The sequence below is a fragment of the Protomyctophum parallelum genome (assembly GCF_964188405.1).
Source record: "Protomyctophum parallelum genome assembly, chromosome: 8".
In the NCBI taxonomy this organism is placed as follows: domain Eukaryota; kingdom Metazoa; phylum Chordata; class Actinopteri; order Myctophiformes; family Myctophidae; genus Protomyctophum; species Protomyctophum parallelum.
The window spans coordinates 24959973-24977002 of record NC_139703.1 but is presented as its reverse complement, the minus strand read 5'-3'; the positions used below and the strand labels follow the sequence as shown (position 1 = coordinate 24977002).

The following is a 17030-nucleotide window of genomic DNA, read 5'->3' as shown; positions in this document are numbered from 1 at the left end:
CCCCCCCTGCCCACAGTCCACTGCCTTTGCAGAGAATGTCCGGCGATAGGCCTGCCCTGCTGGAGCTGGAACGCCGATGGAGACAACATTTCCTCACATAGGCCTACATGAAGCCCCGCCACTTGCCCCCTTTTTGTCTGTTGACCACAACCACAGCAACTTCCTGCACGGAGAGGACCTCCAGTCCCTATCCTATCCATCTCAATCGAACCAGAGAGATTCTCGAACAACCTCCCTGGCACGGGGACGGGTGGGAAGGACAACATGTTAGCCAGGGTGAGGACATTTTAATTTTGACTCGTACAGAAGGATACACGCGCACACAAATATACCCTGGTGTGACGGTGTCTGAATGAACTCTATTACTAGTAGGCCTACCACTTACTTGTTGCATGGAGGCACACCCAAAGTTCAAAAGTCACAACACGGTAACACCTGACTTAGCCTAGCTCGGTCCCAGACTCATCTGCGCACCTGACTCGATTTAGATTTTTGGTTTCAAAGTCAGAGCAGCAAAGTGTCTCTCTGACTTTGTCCAGCAGGTGGTGCCAGTGGCTTGTCAGGACCCAGGAGCTCCTTTGGAAGAGAGCGGGACTCACTGTAGCCTATAAACCTCTAAAAACGATGATGTCTAATCATGACACGTTTTCAAATGTATAAAAATAATTTGGAAATGGTAGATCTGCAAGCCCCCATGCGTCACGATTGTGAGCTTGTTGATCTGCTATTTATTTTCAAAAGATTACATGATCAGCTGTTTTCAAATAGCCGAAATGTGTGAAGACTGAAGTGGATAATGTACGTTTTGTAATAATCGTTTAATCGAAATCTGCAAACACAACTTTTCAAATAAATGTAGCGGAGTAGGCGTACACTATTTGGATCCGAGATAGTGGAGTAGAACTACTGCAAGTAAAAGTACTGGAAAATGTAGGCCTAAAGTAAAGTACAAATTGTACTTTAAGTGTATACTTAGCTACTTTCCACCACTGGTGTCAAGTGGGTCCAACAAGATGTGTCAAAGATGGATGATGGATGATTTCTATACTGTGCAGGGGCGTTGCACAGCCACAGCCCTCTGCAACCTCACATCGTGCCGCAATGCAATGCATTGTTGTGAGCTTATGAATCTGTTATTTTTTGGGGGGCACTCGGGATTCAACATTCTTGTCGTTTAGTGGCACAAGGATGTAGGCCTACAAGTAGTACATGCACTGTGAAAAAGGTGCATGAATAACAATACCCAACATATCTAAAAACAGTTAAAAACCCATGCAGATCAATATGTATAGGCCCGAGTGGTAACGTACTATAGTGATGGTAAATGACAGAGACGAGAGCTTCATTATGTACTGTAAATATGTTTTATTTGTTAACACTTTGGTCTCTGCAGCGTTGGCTGTAAATGCTGCTGTGTCACCTCCTGGCTGTCATGGCAGTGATGCACGGGGAGAGAGGGGGGTGGTACTGGTCTATTTCTTGCCAAATCTCTGCGGTATAGCCATGCTCCAGATGGGTCCGGGGGCATTCTCCCCATCCCGGGACTGTATCCTCTCGACAGGCCCGGCTCCTACCCCGCCTCTGGAGCCGCGGCCAAACCTGAGAAAGATGAAGGGAGGGATACGGGATTTGATTACACAGTGAAGAAATGCACTCTTTTTTATGACAAATAAAAAAAAATTATGCAGTAAATACAAACAAACAATAAAATAAACATTAACTTATAAGTAGGCTGATTCGCTCATATAAATGGATAAGTAAACTGTATTCCTTACAAAATAGTGTAAACAAAATAAAGTAACAAAACTACAACAAAGTTTCATAAAAGCACAAAAGAAGATAAACTTACAATAGTAAAGTGAATAACTTCCAACCACCGTAACACGACGTCTGTATATGAACACGACACTGACGTAAACCACAATTGCTGACTCTTAGCTCAGCCAAACCATAACCTAAAGAAATACTGCCCCCCCTTCACACAGGAAAGTACCTGTTCGGCCCGTTTTCTTTTCTATCTGTTTGAATAATTTACGGGGTCCATTTGGTCCCATGTGTACACTCTCGTTAAATAGGCACTCCGGATTAGAGAATAGCTTCCAGTGCAGTTAAGTTCAGTGATTCTCTTGCAGTATCTTCTAACTTCTATATCTTTTTAATTTCAAGTAGCACCAATTTTGATAAGCATCAGGGCCACACAGGACCCGGCCGTGTGATACCATTTTGTGTTAATTTAACTCTGAGAGTGAACAAATTGTTCCACACTCCAACCAGACACAGTGCTTTATGTAACCAAAACAGTCAAGAGAACCTCTCTTTTTGATTGTTTTTCCAGTAAGATGCAATTATGTGCCTATGTGAGGCACTATGGGCTATATCTTGCAATCTTTTACTATTTTAAAAAAACATAAAAAAATAGTTCAAATAGCCGATCTACAAGCTCACAGTGTCTCGATGTAGATCGGCTAGTTGAACAATTTCAAACAGTTTTTTTTTTATAGTAAAACATGGCAAATTAGTTTAGGGATAAGGGATAAGGGTGGCGCAAGATGGAGCCCTTATGTGTCTTAACAATTCTGATATGACAAACTGACTACTACTGCTGACTCATGCTCTCTGGCAGACTTGTATGCTCACAGGATACTCACTGAGACACACCAAAGATTGTACAATCCTGCTTATCAAGCCAGTGTTATTAACCACTTCCTACCTGGTGTAGACATTTCTAGTATTTTCAAGAATGTTAACATTTTCCAAAATGTGACGCTCACAGACCTCTGAGGCTGATGGAAACCGACGATGGGGTTCCTGGTGTCTCTCTGCGAGAGCAGAGAGATACCACGGAGCACGGAGCTCAACAGACGATCAAACTCAAACTTGTCATCTGTGTGTGTGCTTTCACTACCCTGGAAAACACACACACACACACACACACACACACACACACACACACACACACACACACACACACACACACACGCACACACACATGTTGCTTAGGTGAGTAAAATGAAAATTATTCAAAAGACTGACTAAAAACTAAAGTCAAAATGTGCTGTCCAAATCAACAGTGTCTCTCACCGGGCCCAGCAGGTCCACAGTGTTCTCATCAGAGCTTCCCAGCGGTTGCTGCAGAGCTGCCTGGCTGACACCGGCCACGGCCAGGAGGACGGCGAGGACCGTCACCGCTGCTGTCGGAATATCAAACGTTATTATACTTTTTATTTATTTTTTATTACTATTATACTAATACTAATGAGAAGGGAAAAAAATCGTTAACTGAAATAAAAGATAACTATAACCGAAACTGTATTGTGTGTTTATAAAACTGTAAACTCGTGTGTAACTAAAACAAACGAGACAAAAAGCCCTTTCAAGATGTTTAGTTTTCTGTTCATTTATAAGATTTTGGGATTATATGAAATCTATAATCCAAATATTTCGCTGTAAAGTAAATCGGCACCACTGTGTCCCCTTACGGTCGGTGACGTGACGTGACATGTTTACAATCTGACAAGTATAAAAAAATAAAACTAACAAAATATTAGCATTTTCAAATAAATAAAAACTAGCAAATCCGCTCTAGAAACACATTCAAACAAACTCCTTTTTTGTTTTTTTATAAATGTCAAAACTAAAATGAAAAATCCAAAACTATTGTAACCTTGTGTTGTATCCATGCTGTCGGAGTGCAGAGAGACTATCAGAGAGACTAGCAGAGGTCTATCGGCTATAGATGGTTGGTCGGATGGATCCAAACGTTGGAGAGGAGGATGCGGGGCTCTGATCCGCTCGGGGTCAGATGTGGTATGACTTGGTCTTCTTTGCCTCTGCGCACCTCAGTGCCTTTTTTATACGGCTTTACGACCCCAAGAGTATAGGCGACGGATGCTCAAAAGGGAATAAAGGGACAGTCATGTCCTTAATATGGATCTTAACCAGGTCCATTTAGCAGGATCAGGCCATTAGTGATGACTTTGAGCTATAGTACGTCATTATTTGGTCCTCTGGGTTCATAACAACACAAGTCCCCCAGTTATTAAACTAATAAATCCCAGTAAATGGACCCCCCCCACCAGTCCCTAGCTGTTGTCTATGCGTCTCTGCACGCTGTGTGTGACGTCAAGAGAAACACTCATCGACAACAGCCAAATTATACTTTTTGATTTCATAAAGCGAGAAAAGAATCAATCACTTTAGAAGATAGAGATATATATATATATATATACACAGTAATAACATCAATAGACACTCTACAAACTGCTCCATTAACATTGAAGAGGACAGTGAGCAGAGACTTGATGTGACTGCTCTGTGTGGTCTTACTCTTAAGTCTTAACACACACATTTTCACCCCTGTGTCAATTATCTAATGTGATCCTGGGCTCTACACACCCTCCGTCCAAGTTGTTCCTTTTCACCTGACAGGGGGGAGTTTACCTGGTTGGACGTAGCGCGTGGAAGGAACACGTTATTCCAACCAGTTTCTTTCCCCTCCATCAGGTGCCGTTTAGACAGTTTAGAGTCCAGCATTACTCATCATGGAGGCTTTTAAACAGGCCTAGATGCATGGTGTCCAGTCCACAAGGTGACAATGTTCCTAATTCCATATATCCCAAGGTCCAACTATACCTACATGCATACATGCTGATAAGTGATAAACAAATTCCAAGGGGGCTTTTACGAACAGTTATAGTTATACTGCTCAGTGTGAATGGCCCTTTTAGGCTGCTCAACAGTGTGTGACCCGAATGCGACCACATAGACAGACATTAGTCATTGGAGCTCAATAATATAAAAATTGAGATGTAAACCCTGTTGCATTCTCCACATAGTGCCTCGGACGTGGTTGAATAGTGTAGACGCTTGTAATGACACCTTGTTGGTAATTAAATAAATGCACGGAAGCCAGCATGCATGCAGGGTATTGTGGTTTCTATATTAAATGTGTTGTAATGTCCAGCACTTGGTATTTAGTAGGTGTGGTTTGTGAACACATTGCATGGTTTGATGAACACCTCTGCACTGACCCTACAAACTGACCCTAACTTGTACACCCTCAGAGTTAGATTAGTGTAGAAGAAACAGAACTAGATGTAATTGCTGTTTGGACGTCACTACTATTAAAAATGGCAACAAAAAAATACGGGGAAGCAGCTTTTTGCTTCTACGGGCCATCGGCATGGAACAAGCTCCCTCTGTACCTTCGTCAGGCAGCCTCTGTAGACATTTTTAAAGCTCAGCTCAAGACCCACTTCTACAACATTGCTTTTAAGTGATCTTATATTTTTTTGTTATTCATGTCCTCACTGTATTGCATTACTGCTTGTTTTTTAATGTCGTTGCCTTGCTTTTCTTTTATTCTCCATTGTTCTGTAAAGCACTTTGAGCTGCATTTGATGTCATGAAAGGTGCTATACAAATAAAGTTTTATTATTATTATTATTATTATTGCTATCAGACATGGACCTCCATTTGGAGTTGGAGCAGAAAGAGACAGGTTAACTCCCACGGGGCCCCCTGGGCCAGTATGTTTTTTGGGGGTCCCATAGCGAGCGTGTGTGCAAATTATTTTCTTTTTACCAATCAACAGCCAATGAAGGTCCCTGGCCTTGAGCCCTTTTCAGGGTCTCAAACCCAGTACCGCGCAGTCAAGTTTCCTTGAATGGCCCCTGAGAGCCAAGGGCCACAGCCCCAACGGCCCAAGGCTAATTTTGGCCCTGCCTTGACCTCTGAGCAGTACGGGGACAGTGACATCACCAGTGGTGAGTCTTCTTTCATGGGGGTTTATGTTTGGCAAATGGTGGATCCCCATGTGGCTCTACCAATTACCACAGCCATGGTTTAACCCTCTAAGATCCAGCGTTGCTTACTTGCTTGCTTTTTAGCAACAAACTTATTTTATTTAATTACTAAATTATTATTATTTTTTTCTGTTCTTTTTTCACCTAAACGTCATCAGTGATGTTCATTGCAATGCCATTTCAATGCCATTGGTCATGATATTTGCATATAAATACCCCCCACAGAGGCTGAAATTCACACAAATTAAAAATGTCTGGACTCTGTGCGATTTTGAACATTTTTTTAACCTAAGACTTTTGACCTTTACCCTAATAAAAGTAGGTACAATAATTGTAATATATGTTTTTTTGTGATCATTAGAATGTCTAGAACATGTTTTATTCATTATTGTGAAAGATATCCCCCAATGTAAATTATTAATTTATTATATTATTATATAATTATTATACATTTTCCATCAAACTTTATTTTTTTATTGTTTTTAACATATGTTTTAGTGTCAGTCCTAGTAAGTAGTAGTAAGGTTGAAATCTATTTTTTGCAAGTAGAAATTAATGCGGGTGTTAGAGGGTTAAACAAGACCTTGATGCAACATGTACCCCCCCCCCTCTCTCTCTCTCTTGAACGCACACGACACATGCACACTAATGGACGGACGGACGGTCCGTCTGTCCGTCCGTCTGTAGATTGATTGATTGATTGAAATATGTATTAACAGTTTGTAGAATTTACAGTACATTTTAAGCACAAACTCAATACTCAATATCCGTCCAGAGCCAACTCTGGCTAAACAGGACCAGATTCATAATGGCCACAGAATACTCCTGTGTTCATGCATGCGTTTCACAAACCTGTGAGATGAACTCTAAATATTATTTGATTCAAATCAAATTGTCAATAACAAAAACAAGTACATATTTTTTTTTTTATGCGGGTTACGCATAACCCGCCATACACGAAATGTATTCATTGTCTTTCCATGCGTAATACGCTGAACACGCTATTTGTTTTGTGTTTAATTCGCCGTTGTTAGATGATTATTATGGAAATCCGTCTTTGGACATAGTGACCTTTTTGTCGGCTCAATAACAAATCGTGGGACTATTTCCAGGGGGATTTTCATGGATCAAAGGCGCAAATACTTTGGCGTATGCTCCAAAGGTAATTAAACAATCCCGGCAGTCACAGTATCTTGTCAATTATACTATAACGCGTGGAATGTGTTTTAATGACATTTTATTGGTTCATTATTGTCACAGTTGAGGCAGTGGCAGAAGGTAATTAAGTAAATTTACTTAAGTAATGTGCTTTACTGGATTATTTCCAAATTTTAGAACTTTTACTTCTACTGTACATCTCAGAGGCAAATATTATACTTTGAGAAACTTCAGTCAAGGTGGATGTGCAGATCAATTCCTTTTGATTAATGTTGTCAGCCTGCTATGTATAGTCTGTCCACTTGAGGGCGATACAGACCAATAGCTAAATAAATCAATAAAATACTCACAGTATGGTGGTGACGTCATGTCGAGGAGAGCTTTGTGGAAGATGTTGTTCAGTCTTTCTTTGTCCTCACAAATAAACTATTTATTAAACTGTATAGCCTTGGATCAAGACTGTCATAGATCTGTATTTGATCCAACTAATCCAACAGTAGTCTTAGTCTACTAAATGTATTTGATCCAACTAAATCCAACTGTAGTCTACTAAACAGATCAGATGTATTTGCTCCAACAGTAGACTACTAAACAGATCAGATGTATTTGATCCAACTAATCCAACAGTAGTCTACTAAACAGATCAGATGTATTTGCTCCAACAGTAGACTACTAAACAGATCAGATGTATTTGATCCAACTGTAGTCTACTAAACAGATCAGATGTATTTGATCCAATAGTAGTCTACTAAACAGATCAGATGTATTTGATCCAATAGTAGTCTACTAAACAGATCAGATGTATTTGATCCAACTAATCAAACTGTGTTCTAATAATCAGAGATCGGATATAAAAAGCATCTTGCCTCAATGTTGCAGACAGTGAATGAAGCAGTTACCAGTCTGTCTGGATGATTAGAGTCCAGGTTTCAGACAGTGAATGAAGCAGTTATAGTCTGTCTGGATGATTAGAGTCCAGGTTTCAGACAGTGAATGAAGCAGTTACCAGGCCTCATACGACACATATCAAACGAATGTTCTGTGCTGTCTGTGATTAATGGCTGCTACAATGCAATTCCAATGGGAGTCACATGGTTTGACCAAACATTTGTGTTTGATGGGGCAGCAATCAGCAATCAAACACAAATGTTTGGTCAAACCATGTGACTCCCATTGGAATGGCATCGTTTGATACGTGTGTATGAGGCCTTACAGGTCTGTGTAACTTGAGTGGAACCAAAATGTACCAAATGGACCCTTGCAGGTCTGTAACACGCACGCACACACACACACACACCTAATCACTGGAACAATTATTTTAGATTTCTTGTCCACATTTGGAGTTACATCATGGCATGGTAATTACACAACCCAAACCTCTACCAAAGTGGTTTTGCCCTTTTAAGTATTGTGTGCGTCTGTTTTGTAAAACAATGGACCCTTCGCTAAACCCCGCCCCAAAAACGATTGTCCAATGCCAATCCAAATAGTTTAGCAACTGTTGCTAAGGTGGGGAAGTTTATTGAAATAATGTCATGCACATTTTCTCCAGTGCATAGCCTACTGCAGGCCTTTAGAATACATTTTGAAGCTCCCGCTACTAAAATGATCAACTATTTAAATGGAGAAATCCCGTTATTTAACGTTATATGCATCTCAATGGGTGAGAAGCATGTTAAGCATGCCTTGGTCTGGCAAAGTGGAGTGGGCGGGGCTTAGTGAAGGGTCAGAGCGAAGTGGGGCGGAGCTTAGCGAAGGGTCAGTGAAGTGGGTGGGGCTTTGCAAAGGGTCAGTGAAGTGGGTGGGGCTTTGCAAAGGGTCAGTGTGGAGTGGGTGGGGCTTAGCGAAGGGTCCATTACATATTGTAGTAGTGTAAATACAAAATTATCTGGATAAATATATATAAAGTTTGAATATTTGGTAAAAGAGACAATCATGTGACAACGCTGATAAGGACTGTACAATAAATACATGTTTTATGACAAGAGATAAATGTTTACATTATTTTATGAGTTGAAATTGAGGTGACCCTTCTTTAGAACGTTTAAAAGTTTTACCAAAAATTTATATTTGTCTTGAAAACGGAACAAGCAAACACTTAATGCACATCATGACATGAAAACTCTTGACCTTGTAGTCATATACTGCACTCATGAGTTTGTTTCAGGTTTTTATACAAGAACAAGCCAGTAACAGGAAGTTATGTGCGTGAGACAGGCTGTGGGGCTTATGGGAGTTTAAAGTGTTTTTTTCTTTTTTTTTTCTTAAAAAACTTACATCTACCGTAGCTGTAGTACAATAATCAGTTTCCCATTTCGATACATTGTTGCCTTATTTCGCCTAATCTTTTAGACACACAAGCGCAACAAACCAAAACCTTGAGTTGTATACATACCTTCCTGGATGTGATAACTTAGCCTGGCATGGCCAGACTTAGATATTAGGAACTATTGAACTGAAGGCCTCATACAATAGAGAGAATGTCTGGAACTATTGAACTGAAGGCCTCGTACAATAGAGAGAATGTCTGGAACTATTGAACTGAAGGCCTCGTACAATAGAGAGAATGTCTGGAACTATTGAACTGAAGGCCTCGTACAATAGAGAGAATGTCTGGAACTATTGAACTGAAGGCCTCGTACAATAGAGAGAATGTCTGGAACTATTGAACTGAAGGCCTCGTACAATAGAGAGAATGGCAAGAGATTTTGACTTGCCAACACTACCGGAAAGCATGACATCATCAACTCGTGAGACCGCAGAAAACTGACGCGACTCTTCTATCCGCGATGTCACCAAGACAGTGTGATGTCATCACCGTAAGTGCATGTGTGTAAAGCGCAAATAAAGAGCAAATAGTGAAGAAAAACTAATTTCGGAGGCACTGTTTAAGAATTCAGTCTTGTTAACTCTCTTGTGCTTGGAGTGATTGACTGATTAACTGCTGAAGTGTCGGTAACATAAACACCGACTGAGAGCCTTTTAACGAGTATAATTATATAAGTATAAGCTGTACGTGTTATTGTCACATTAGGTGTTAGGGTTAGGCTAACCCTAACTGTCAATAAGGGTTAACCATAACCCTTATTGACACATTAACACACACCACGAGGCCATGTATGCATACAACCAAACCAACTAAAACACAAATACCTTGATATATAACTTCCAATATGGAGATGTAACCAAACATCTATATAAAAAAGCACTAGCTAAATAAGGCATTTTTTTTACTTTGATTATACGCCATGAAAACAACAAGGATAAAAAAAAAAGAAAAAAAAAACATTTGGTGAAAGATTTGGCAATGCAAGAGAAAACAGAATACAATAAATTATAGGTAGCCACCGAAGTTGTGACAAGGCAACAATAATGTCTTTTCAATGAGAAAAGGTTTTTCCTTTTTTTAGGTCAAGACAATAAGAAATACGTTGTGGACGTGGGCGAGAGGTTGTGTGCAGGTGTGCGCATGCATGCACACATACACACACACACAATGTGTGTGTGTGTGTGTGTATGCACGCATGCATTCACACATACACACGCACACACAAAAACATGATAAAAAAACAAAAACATACAACGTACATTATCCACCGAGAAGAAACACTGTGCAAATAAAAATGTTTTCATATCAGAAAATTAAAGTGTGGTCATGATGTGACTCATGTCATGCTGTACAGGTTTAACTAAAACCAGCATGTTGCATTAATATGCATTAATGTACAGTACAGTACAGTACAGTACACTCAAGTCTGTTGACTGCAGGAAACACTGGGGTTGATTAGAACGCAGACAAAAGGAAACACTAAATGTCAAGTAATATATCAGTGACAAAATCAAATGAAAGGCGATAAAAATAAACATGGGGCACTCGTAAACAAGACAACAACAAAAAAACAGCAATATACAGCGATAGATTTACATATTGATAAAGTTTAGTCTACAGGATATTAAAACATTATGTCAGAACAGGTCGCTTCGAGGGAGGGATAGCAGACCTACAAGCTCACACAGTGCTGTGGTGTTTGTACATCTGCTATTTTCTTTTTTTTACAAAGTATATCAAGCCTTTATACTCTGCCCCCCCCCCCCCCCCCCCCCTCCTACGGATTCAGATTTCTATGCCCCCCTCCCCACCCCCCAGGGCTTCATATTTATGTCAGTCTTGCTCTCCTTTTCTCTGCCCCCCCCCCCCCCCCTAAAAAAACAACAAAGAAAACAGAGACAAAACACTTCCCTTTTAACATTTAACCTTTTAGCTTCACAGCATCCCATCCTTGGGAGGGGAAATGCAAGGCGAGGACGGTGTCGCTATGGAAACCATCCCATCCTTGGGAGGGGAAAGCAAGGCGAGAGGACGGTGTCGCTATGGAAACCATCCCATCCTTGGGAGGGGAAAGCAAGGCGAGGACGGTGTCGCTATGGAAACCGGAACTCAAGACGTCGTCCTTGTGACCATTTTTGTTTTGTACCTGTATGTGTTTTCAATTTTTTGTGGCATATTTCTTCCCTTCGGTTTTATGAGGGGGTGGAACCAATCACAGTCCTGGGTTAAGTTGCGACGTAAGGGTTACAGTAACCAGGCTGTAACATCTAGGGTATGGGATGGGACTTCCTGCTCCAATAGGGCTGGTGTTAGGCGTGGCGAACCAATATAGCGGTTAGGTTTAGGGTTGGGAGTCCGACTCATGACTGTAGGACTGTTGTACGTCAGACCTAACACATGCACCCGTTAGGGTTAGGCGTGGCGTACCAATATATGAACCAATGAACGTCAGCAACCAATGGGGTGTCTACGTGTGTCTACTTCCTGTCCTTCTCTTTGTCGAGCCCTATAAGACCTGCTTGCGAGTCGCTACCACCCCCGTGTGTCCTGGCTGACAATGTTTCTTGTTTTTGTTTGTGCAAAATGTTCATGGTTAGGCTCCACCTCTGGGCAAAGAGGGGACTGTCTGAAAAGTACAACATAAAGAATAAAGATATCTCTTTAGACTAACATGATCTAAGAAAAGAATAAAAACAATTCATCTGGAATGGGATGCCATCCCACAGCAAAATGTGTCTAGGTTGGTGACCAGCATGAGGAGGTGCCAAGCTGTTGTGGCTGCGTATGGATCTTCCACACGCTACTGAGTTCCCTAACACCGAGTGTAAAATTATAGTGTAAAAATGGCCAATATGTGTCATTTTTTGGGGAAGAGTGGAACTCAAAGCAAGGGTGAATACCAACCATTTGCCATTTTGGCAAATGTTTAAGGGGCACTATCCACACGTTTAGCTGTGTTGCTCATTCCATGAATGCCCGGTTCTCACAAGCTGTACCTCATTTCCGAACTTTTTGTGAGGAGTTTATACACATTGGCATTAGTATATTTGACTAAAAGGACGGTTTCACGTTTTATTTTAGCAGGTTTTCCAAAAAGGATATTTAAATAAAAGAATATTGTATCACATACCCAATGACGAAATGGTGAAAACGAGCTATTATTCAACTGCCTACAACTATACTATTACTAAATAACAGAGTTATGATTCTTTTGATCCGGTAGATGGAAGAGACCCTCGTAACTCACCCCAGATCTGTTGTTTACATCGTGCCAACATTGCTGCGGTCGTCTGCCGTTACTGTCCACACGGGGGCGCTATAGCTGGGTGGTTAGTGGGACCGTTAACACAATCTATGTTAATGTCGAGATTTCTCGTGTATAACGCTAAAACCCGCCTCTGCCAGATGGCGAGAATCTCGTCATTCTTTGATTTCTATAATCCACAATGAATACTCTTATATTTACCGTATTTTGGCTTCCCGTCGCTAGGCAACGCTTTGCTTCCACGGTGTGACGTCATCGACATCCCCAAACTCCGTCCACATAGATTACAAGCAGGATCTTTAGCGGTGTTACTCTCTGAATTGAGGCTCAGATTGAGGTGATGTGAGGGACGATGTTAGGAGCTCAATTTAAAACAATCACACTTGTGTGAAGTGAGGGGCGCTCTCATCATTATACATCATCACATTCCGTGCTCAGCCAACCAAATCATCACATTATGTGGTACAAACACATTGGAGGGGCTAGAGTCCTACTGGGCCACGCCCACTGCTGTATCAATCTGTAAGCCACGCCCACCGCTGTATCAATCTGTAAGCCACACCCACCGCTGTATCAATCTGTAAGCCACACCCACCGCTGTATCAATCTGTAAGCCACGCCCACCGCTGTATCAATCTGTAAGCCACACCCACCGCTGTATCAATCTGTAAGCCACGCCCACCGCTGTTATCGATCTGTAAGCTCACAACGTATGGTGATGGTGATTGGCTGTGAGCTTGGAGATCAGCTGTCAGTCACAGTTAAGACCCCGCCTCCTCTCTTTGCCCCTCCCCCTCCTCAGTCTGACACTCCGCCACCTCTTCTGATTGGCCGAGGGAGTTAGTGGCTCCCTCTTCCGATTGGCCGACGGAGGAAGTGGCTCCTTCTTCTGATTGGCCGAGGGAGGAAGCGACTCCCTCTTCTGATTGGCCGAGGGAGGAGTCCGTGGGCGGGGTCATACTGTCCCGCTCCTCCGTCTTGCTCCGTCTCTCTGCGGGGAGGCCGTGGGGGGGCAGGGGGGGCATGGCGGGCAGCGCCATGATACCCCCCCCGTGGGGGGGAGGGGGGAGGAACATGTGGTGGGGGTAGAGCAGGCCGTGCGACACGCCCGGGATCAGGAAGGGGTTAAACGTCAGGTGGTGGCTGGCCCCGCCTCCCTCCGCCTTCTCCTCGCCACCTCCTCCTGCGAGCACGCCCGGCGTGGACAAGCTGTAGGTCACGCCTCCGCCCGAGGCCACGCCTCCAGGGGGCGTGGCCGAACATCGCGAGGAGGAAGAGGAGGACGAAGGGCTGGGCGCTCCGGATGACGCCGTGGTTGTCGTGGAGACCATGACGGTGGGAGGGGCCGTGGGGGGGGCGGGGTTAGGTGCGTGGCCTCCGGACATCCACGGGATGCCGTGGAGCATCATGGGTAACCGTGGCAACAAGCCGTTGTTTTCGTGGTGGAAGATGGGGAGGCCGGAGATGGGGAGGCCGCCGGGGAAACCCCGGAGGTTCTGCAACGCCACCATGGTGGACTCCATGCTGAGGAACAGTGGGGGAGGGGCCGAGTCGAAGGAGAGGGGCTTGGGCATCTCGCTGCGAGGCCGGCGGCCACGGCGACGGGAGCCCGGGTCGCGGCTGAGCGGCTCGGTCAGGATGCGACCGAACATCAGCTCAGGAAGGAAGCCCTGGAAACATAAATATAAGAGTTATATCTACGTCTATCCACCTACCTACCTATCTATGCATCTACCCTGCAAGAACATAAATATAAGAGTTATATCTACATCTATCCACCTACCTATCTATGTATCTACCCTGCAAGAACATAAATATAAGAGTTATATCTACATCTATCCACCTACCTATCTATGTATCTACCCTGCAAGAACATAAATATAAGAGTTATATCTACATCTATCCACCTACCTATCTATGTATCTACCCTGCAATAACATAAATATAAGAGTTATATCTACATCTATCCACCTACCTACCTATCTATGCATCTACCCTGCAATAACATAAATATAAGAGTTATATCAGGGGCACGGTGGCACAGTTGGTAGTGCTGACGCCTCACAGCTAGAAGGTCCTGGGTTTGATTCCCGCTGGGGACACTGTGGGCACTGGCGGCGTGTTCCCTCCTCCGCGTCATCAGTGCCCATACCCGAGGCGGGGGTTGGCGATAGGGCCTTTCTGTGTGGAGTTTGCATGTTCTCCCTGTGTCCCCTAGGGTAGATACCCTCACAAAAACATGCCGTAATCCTGGTCTCTAAAACTACCTCCCCCTGGCCAGCCGGGGCGCCTGATGGAGGGGAAAGGGGAAAAACGTGTCCCTTCCACGCGCTACGTCCGGCCGGGGAAATTCCCCTCTGTCAGGTGAAAAGAAGCAGCTTGGACTCCTCATGCATAGAAGGAGGCATGAGGTCAGTCCGCTGCCCCCCCCAGGTTGGCAGAGGAAGTGTAGCGCCCAGAATTACATTAGATGATTGGCACTGGGTGAAAAGAAAACTGGGCTACAAAATCGTGGGATAAATTTTTTAATTAAAAAAAATATATATATATATAAGAGTTATATCTACATCTATCCACCTACCTACCTATCTATGCATCTACCCTGCAAGAACATAAATATAAGAGTTATATCTACATCTATCCACCTACCTACCTATCTATGCATCTACCCTGCAAGAACATAAATATAAGAGTTATATCTACATCTATCCACCTACCTACCTATCTATGCATCTACCCTGCAAGAACATAAATATAAGAGTTATATCTACATCTATCCACCTACCTATCTATGTATCTACCCTGCAAGAACATAAATATAAGAGTTATATCTACATCTATCCACCTACCGGTACTTACCTATCTATGTATCTACCCTGCAAGAACATAAATATAAGAGTTATATCTACGTCTATCCACCTACCTATCTATGCATCTACCCTGCAAGAACATAAATATAAGAGTTATATCTACGTCTATCCACCTACTTACCTATCTATGTATCTACCCTGCAAGAACATAAATATAAGATTATAACATATACTATACATAACTTATGTAATAATAACCCTAACCAACTATCTACTAACCCTGCAAAAACACGATACAATATAATATACCCTAACCCTAGCATAAATATAATATACAATATCATATGTAATATCAGTGTGTTTATAGTGTACTTACAGAGTGTTTCACCACATCAGCCCAATCAGGAGCGATGTAGTACTCTGAGTTGGCATCCAACCACCTAGACAGCTCCTTAATGGCTGGAGCCATAGCGCCACCTAGCTGTAATGCAGAGAAACACAGGAGTAAACAATTGAACGTTGGATAACAACAATGTGATCAGTTGTTTATCATACTAGTCTTTAATAATTTGGGGATATGACGATATTCTTCTTGAGGGCCCTCCTATGGGTACTGCCACACCAGAGCGGAAACCCGTTTTGCGCTGCCGACAGTTTCGGCTGTCGGCAGCCGAAAAACCGGATTTTTAGACAGCTGGTGAATGGAGAAAATGCTCCACTTCCGCGGACGACTTCCGCGACGGCCAGCTTACATCTGACGATCTCCTCAGCTTCCATCGTCGGCGGAGGTGGAGCTTAATTCCCATCCACCAGCTGTCTAAAAACAGCTGCGCACACGACGTCACAGCTTTTTCTGTCGGCAGCGCAAGATCTTTTTCCGCTCAGGTCTAGAAGGAGCCTATGCCCAGCTTTGTGTGTACCAAATAACGATGATTTGATTGGTTGAGCACGGAATGTGTTCAAAGTCAAAGTCGTACGATTAGTCACACACGTTACCGCAGTGAAATTAGGTCTTCCGCTTTTGACCTATCTCTTGGAGCGGTGAGCCGCAGCGTGTGTTGCGCTCAGGAATCATTCGTTTATTTGACTCAATGCCTCCCGAGCAGGGAGGCATTGAGTCTTTGGTATGACCCGACCGGGGATCAAACTCCCGACCTCCCAGTTTCAGGGCGGACACTCTAACCACAAGGTCACTGTCTGGTGTATGATGCATGACGGTGTGTGTGTGGTACCCCGTCTGGTGTATGATGCATGACGGTGTGTGTGTGGTACCCTGTCTGGTGTATGATGCATGACGGTGTGTGTGTGGTACCCTGTCTGGTGTATGATGTATGACGGTGTGTGTGTGCGTGTGGTACCCTGTCTGGTGTATGATGCATGACGGTGTGTGTGTGCGTGTGGTACCCTGTCTGGTGTATGATGTATGACCGTGTGTGTGTGCGTGTGGTACTCTGTCTGGTGTATGATGCATGGCGGTGTGCGTGTGGTACCCTGTCTGGTGTATGATGTATGACCTTGTGTGTGTGTGCGTGTGGTACCCTGTCTGGTGTATGATGCATGACGGTGTGTGTGTGTGTGTGTGTGTGTGTGTGTGTGTGTGTGTGTGTGGTACCCTGTCTGGTGTATGATGCATGACGGTGTGTGTGTGTGTGTGTGTGCGTGCG

The 17030-nt window shown here is 43.3% G+C and overlaps 1 protein-coding gene across 1 annotated transcript in view; it reads right to left on the bottom strand.

Annotated features, from left to right (window-relative positions):
• Nucleotides 1-11171: 11171 nt before the first annotated feature.
• Nucleotides 11172-17030, bottom strand: part of chd6 (chromodomain helicase DNA binding protein 6) — a 67666-nt gene continuing 61807 nt past the window's right edge. The window contains exons 48-49 of the mRNA XM_083772074.1: nucleotides 15743-15847; nucleotides 11172-14226 (exon numbers count right to left, since the gene is read on the bottom strand). Of these exons, the coding sequence (XP_083628200.1) occupies nucleotides 13318-14226; nucleotides 15743-15847 (1014 nt within the window). The 3' untranslated portion in view covers nucleotides 11172-13317. The remainder of the gene's footprint in view (nucleotides 14227-15742; nucleotides 15848-17030) is intronic.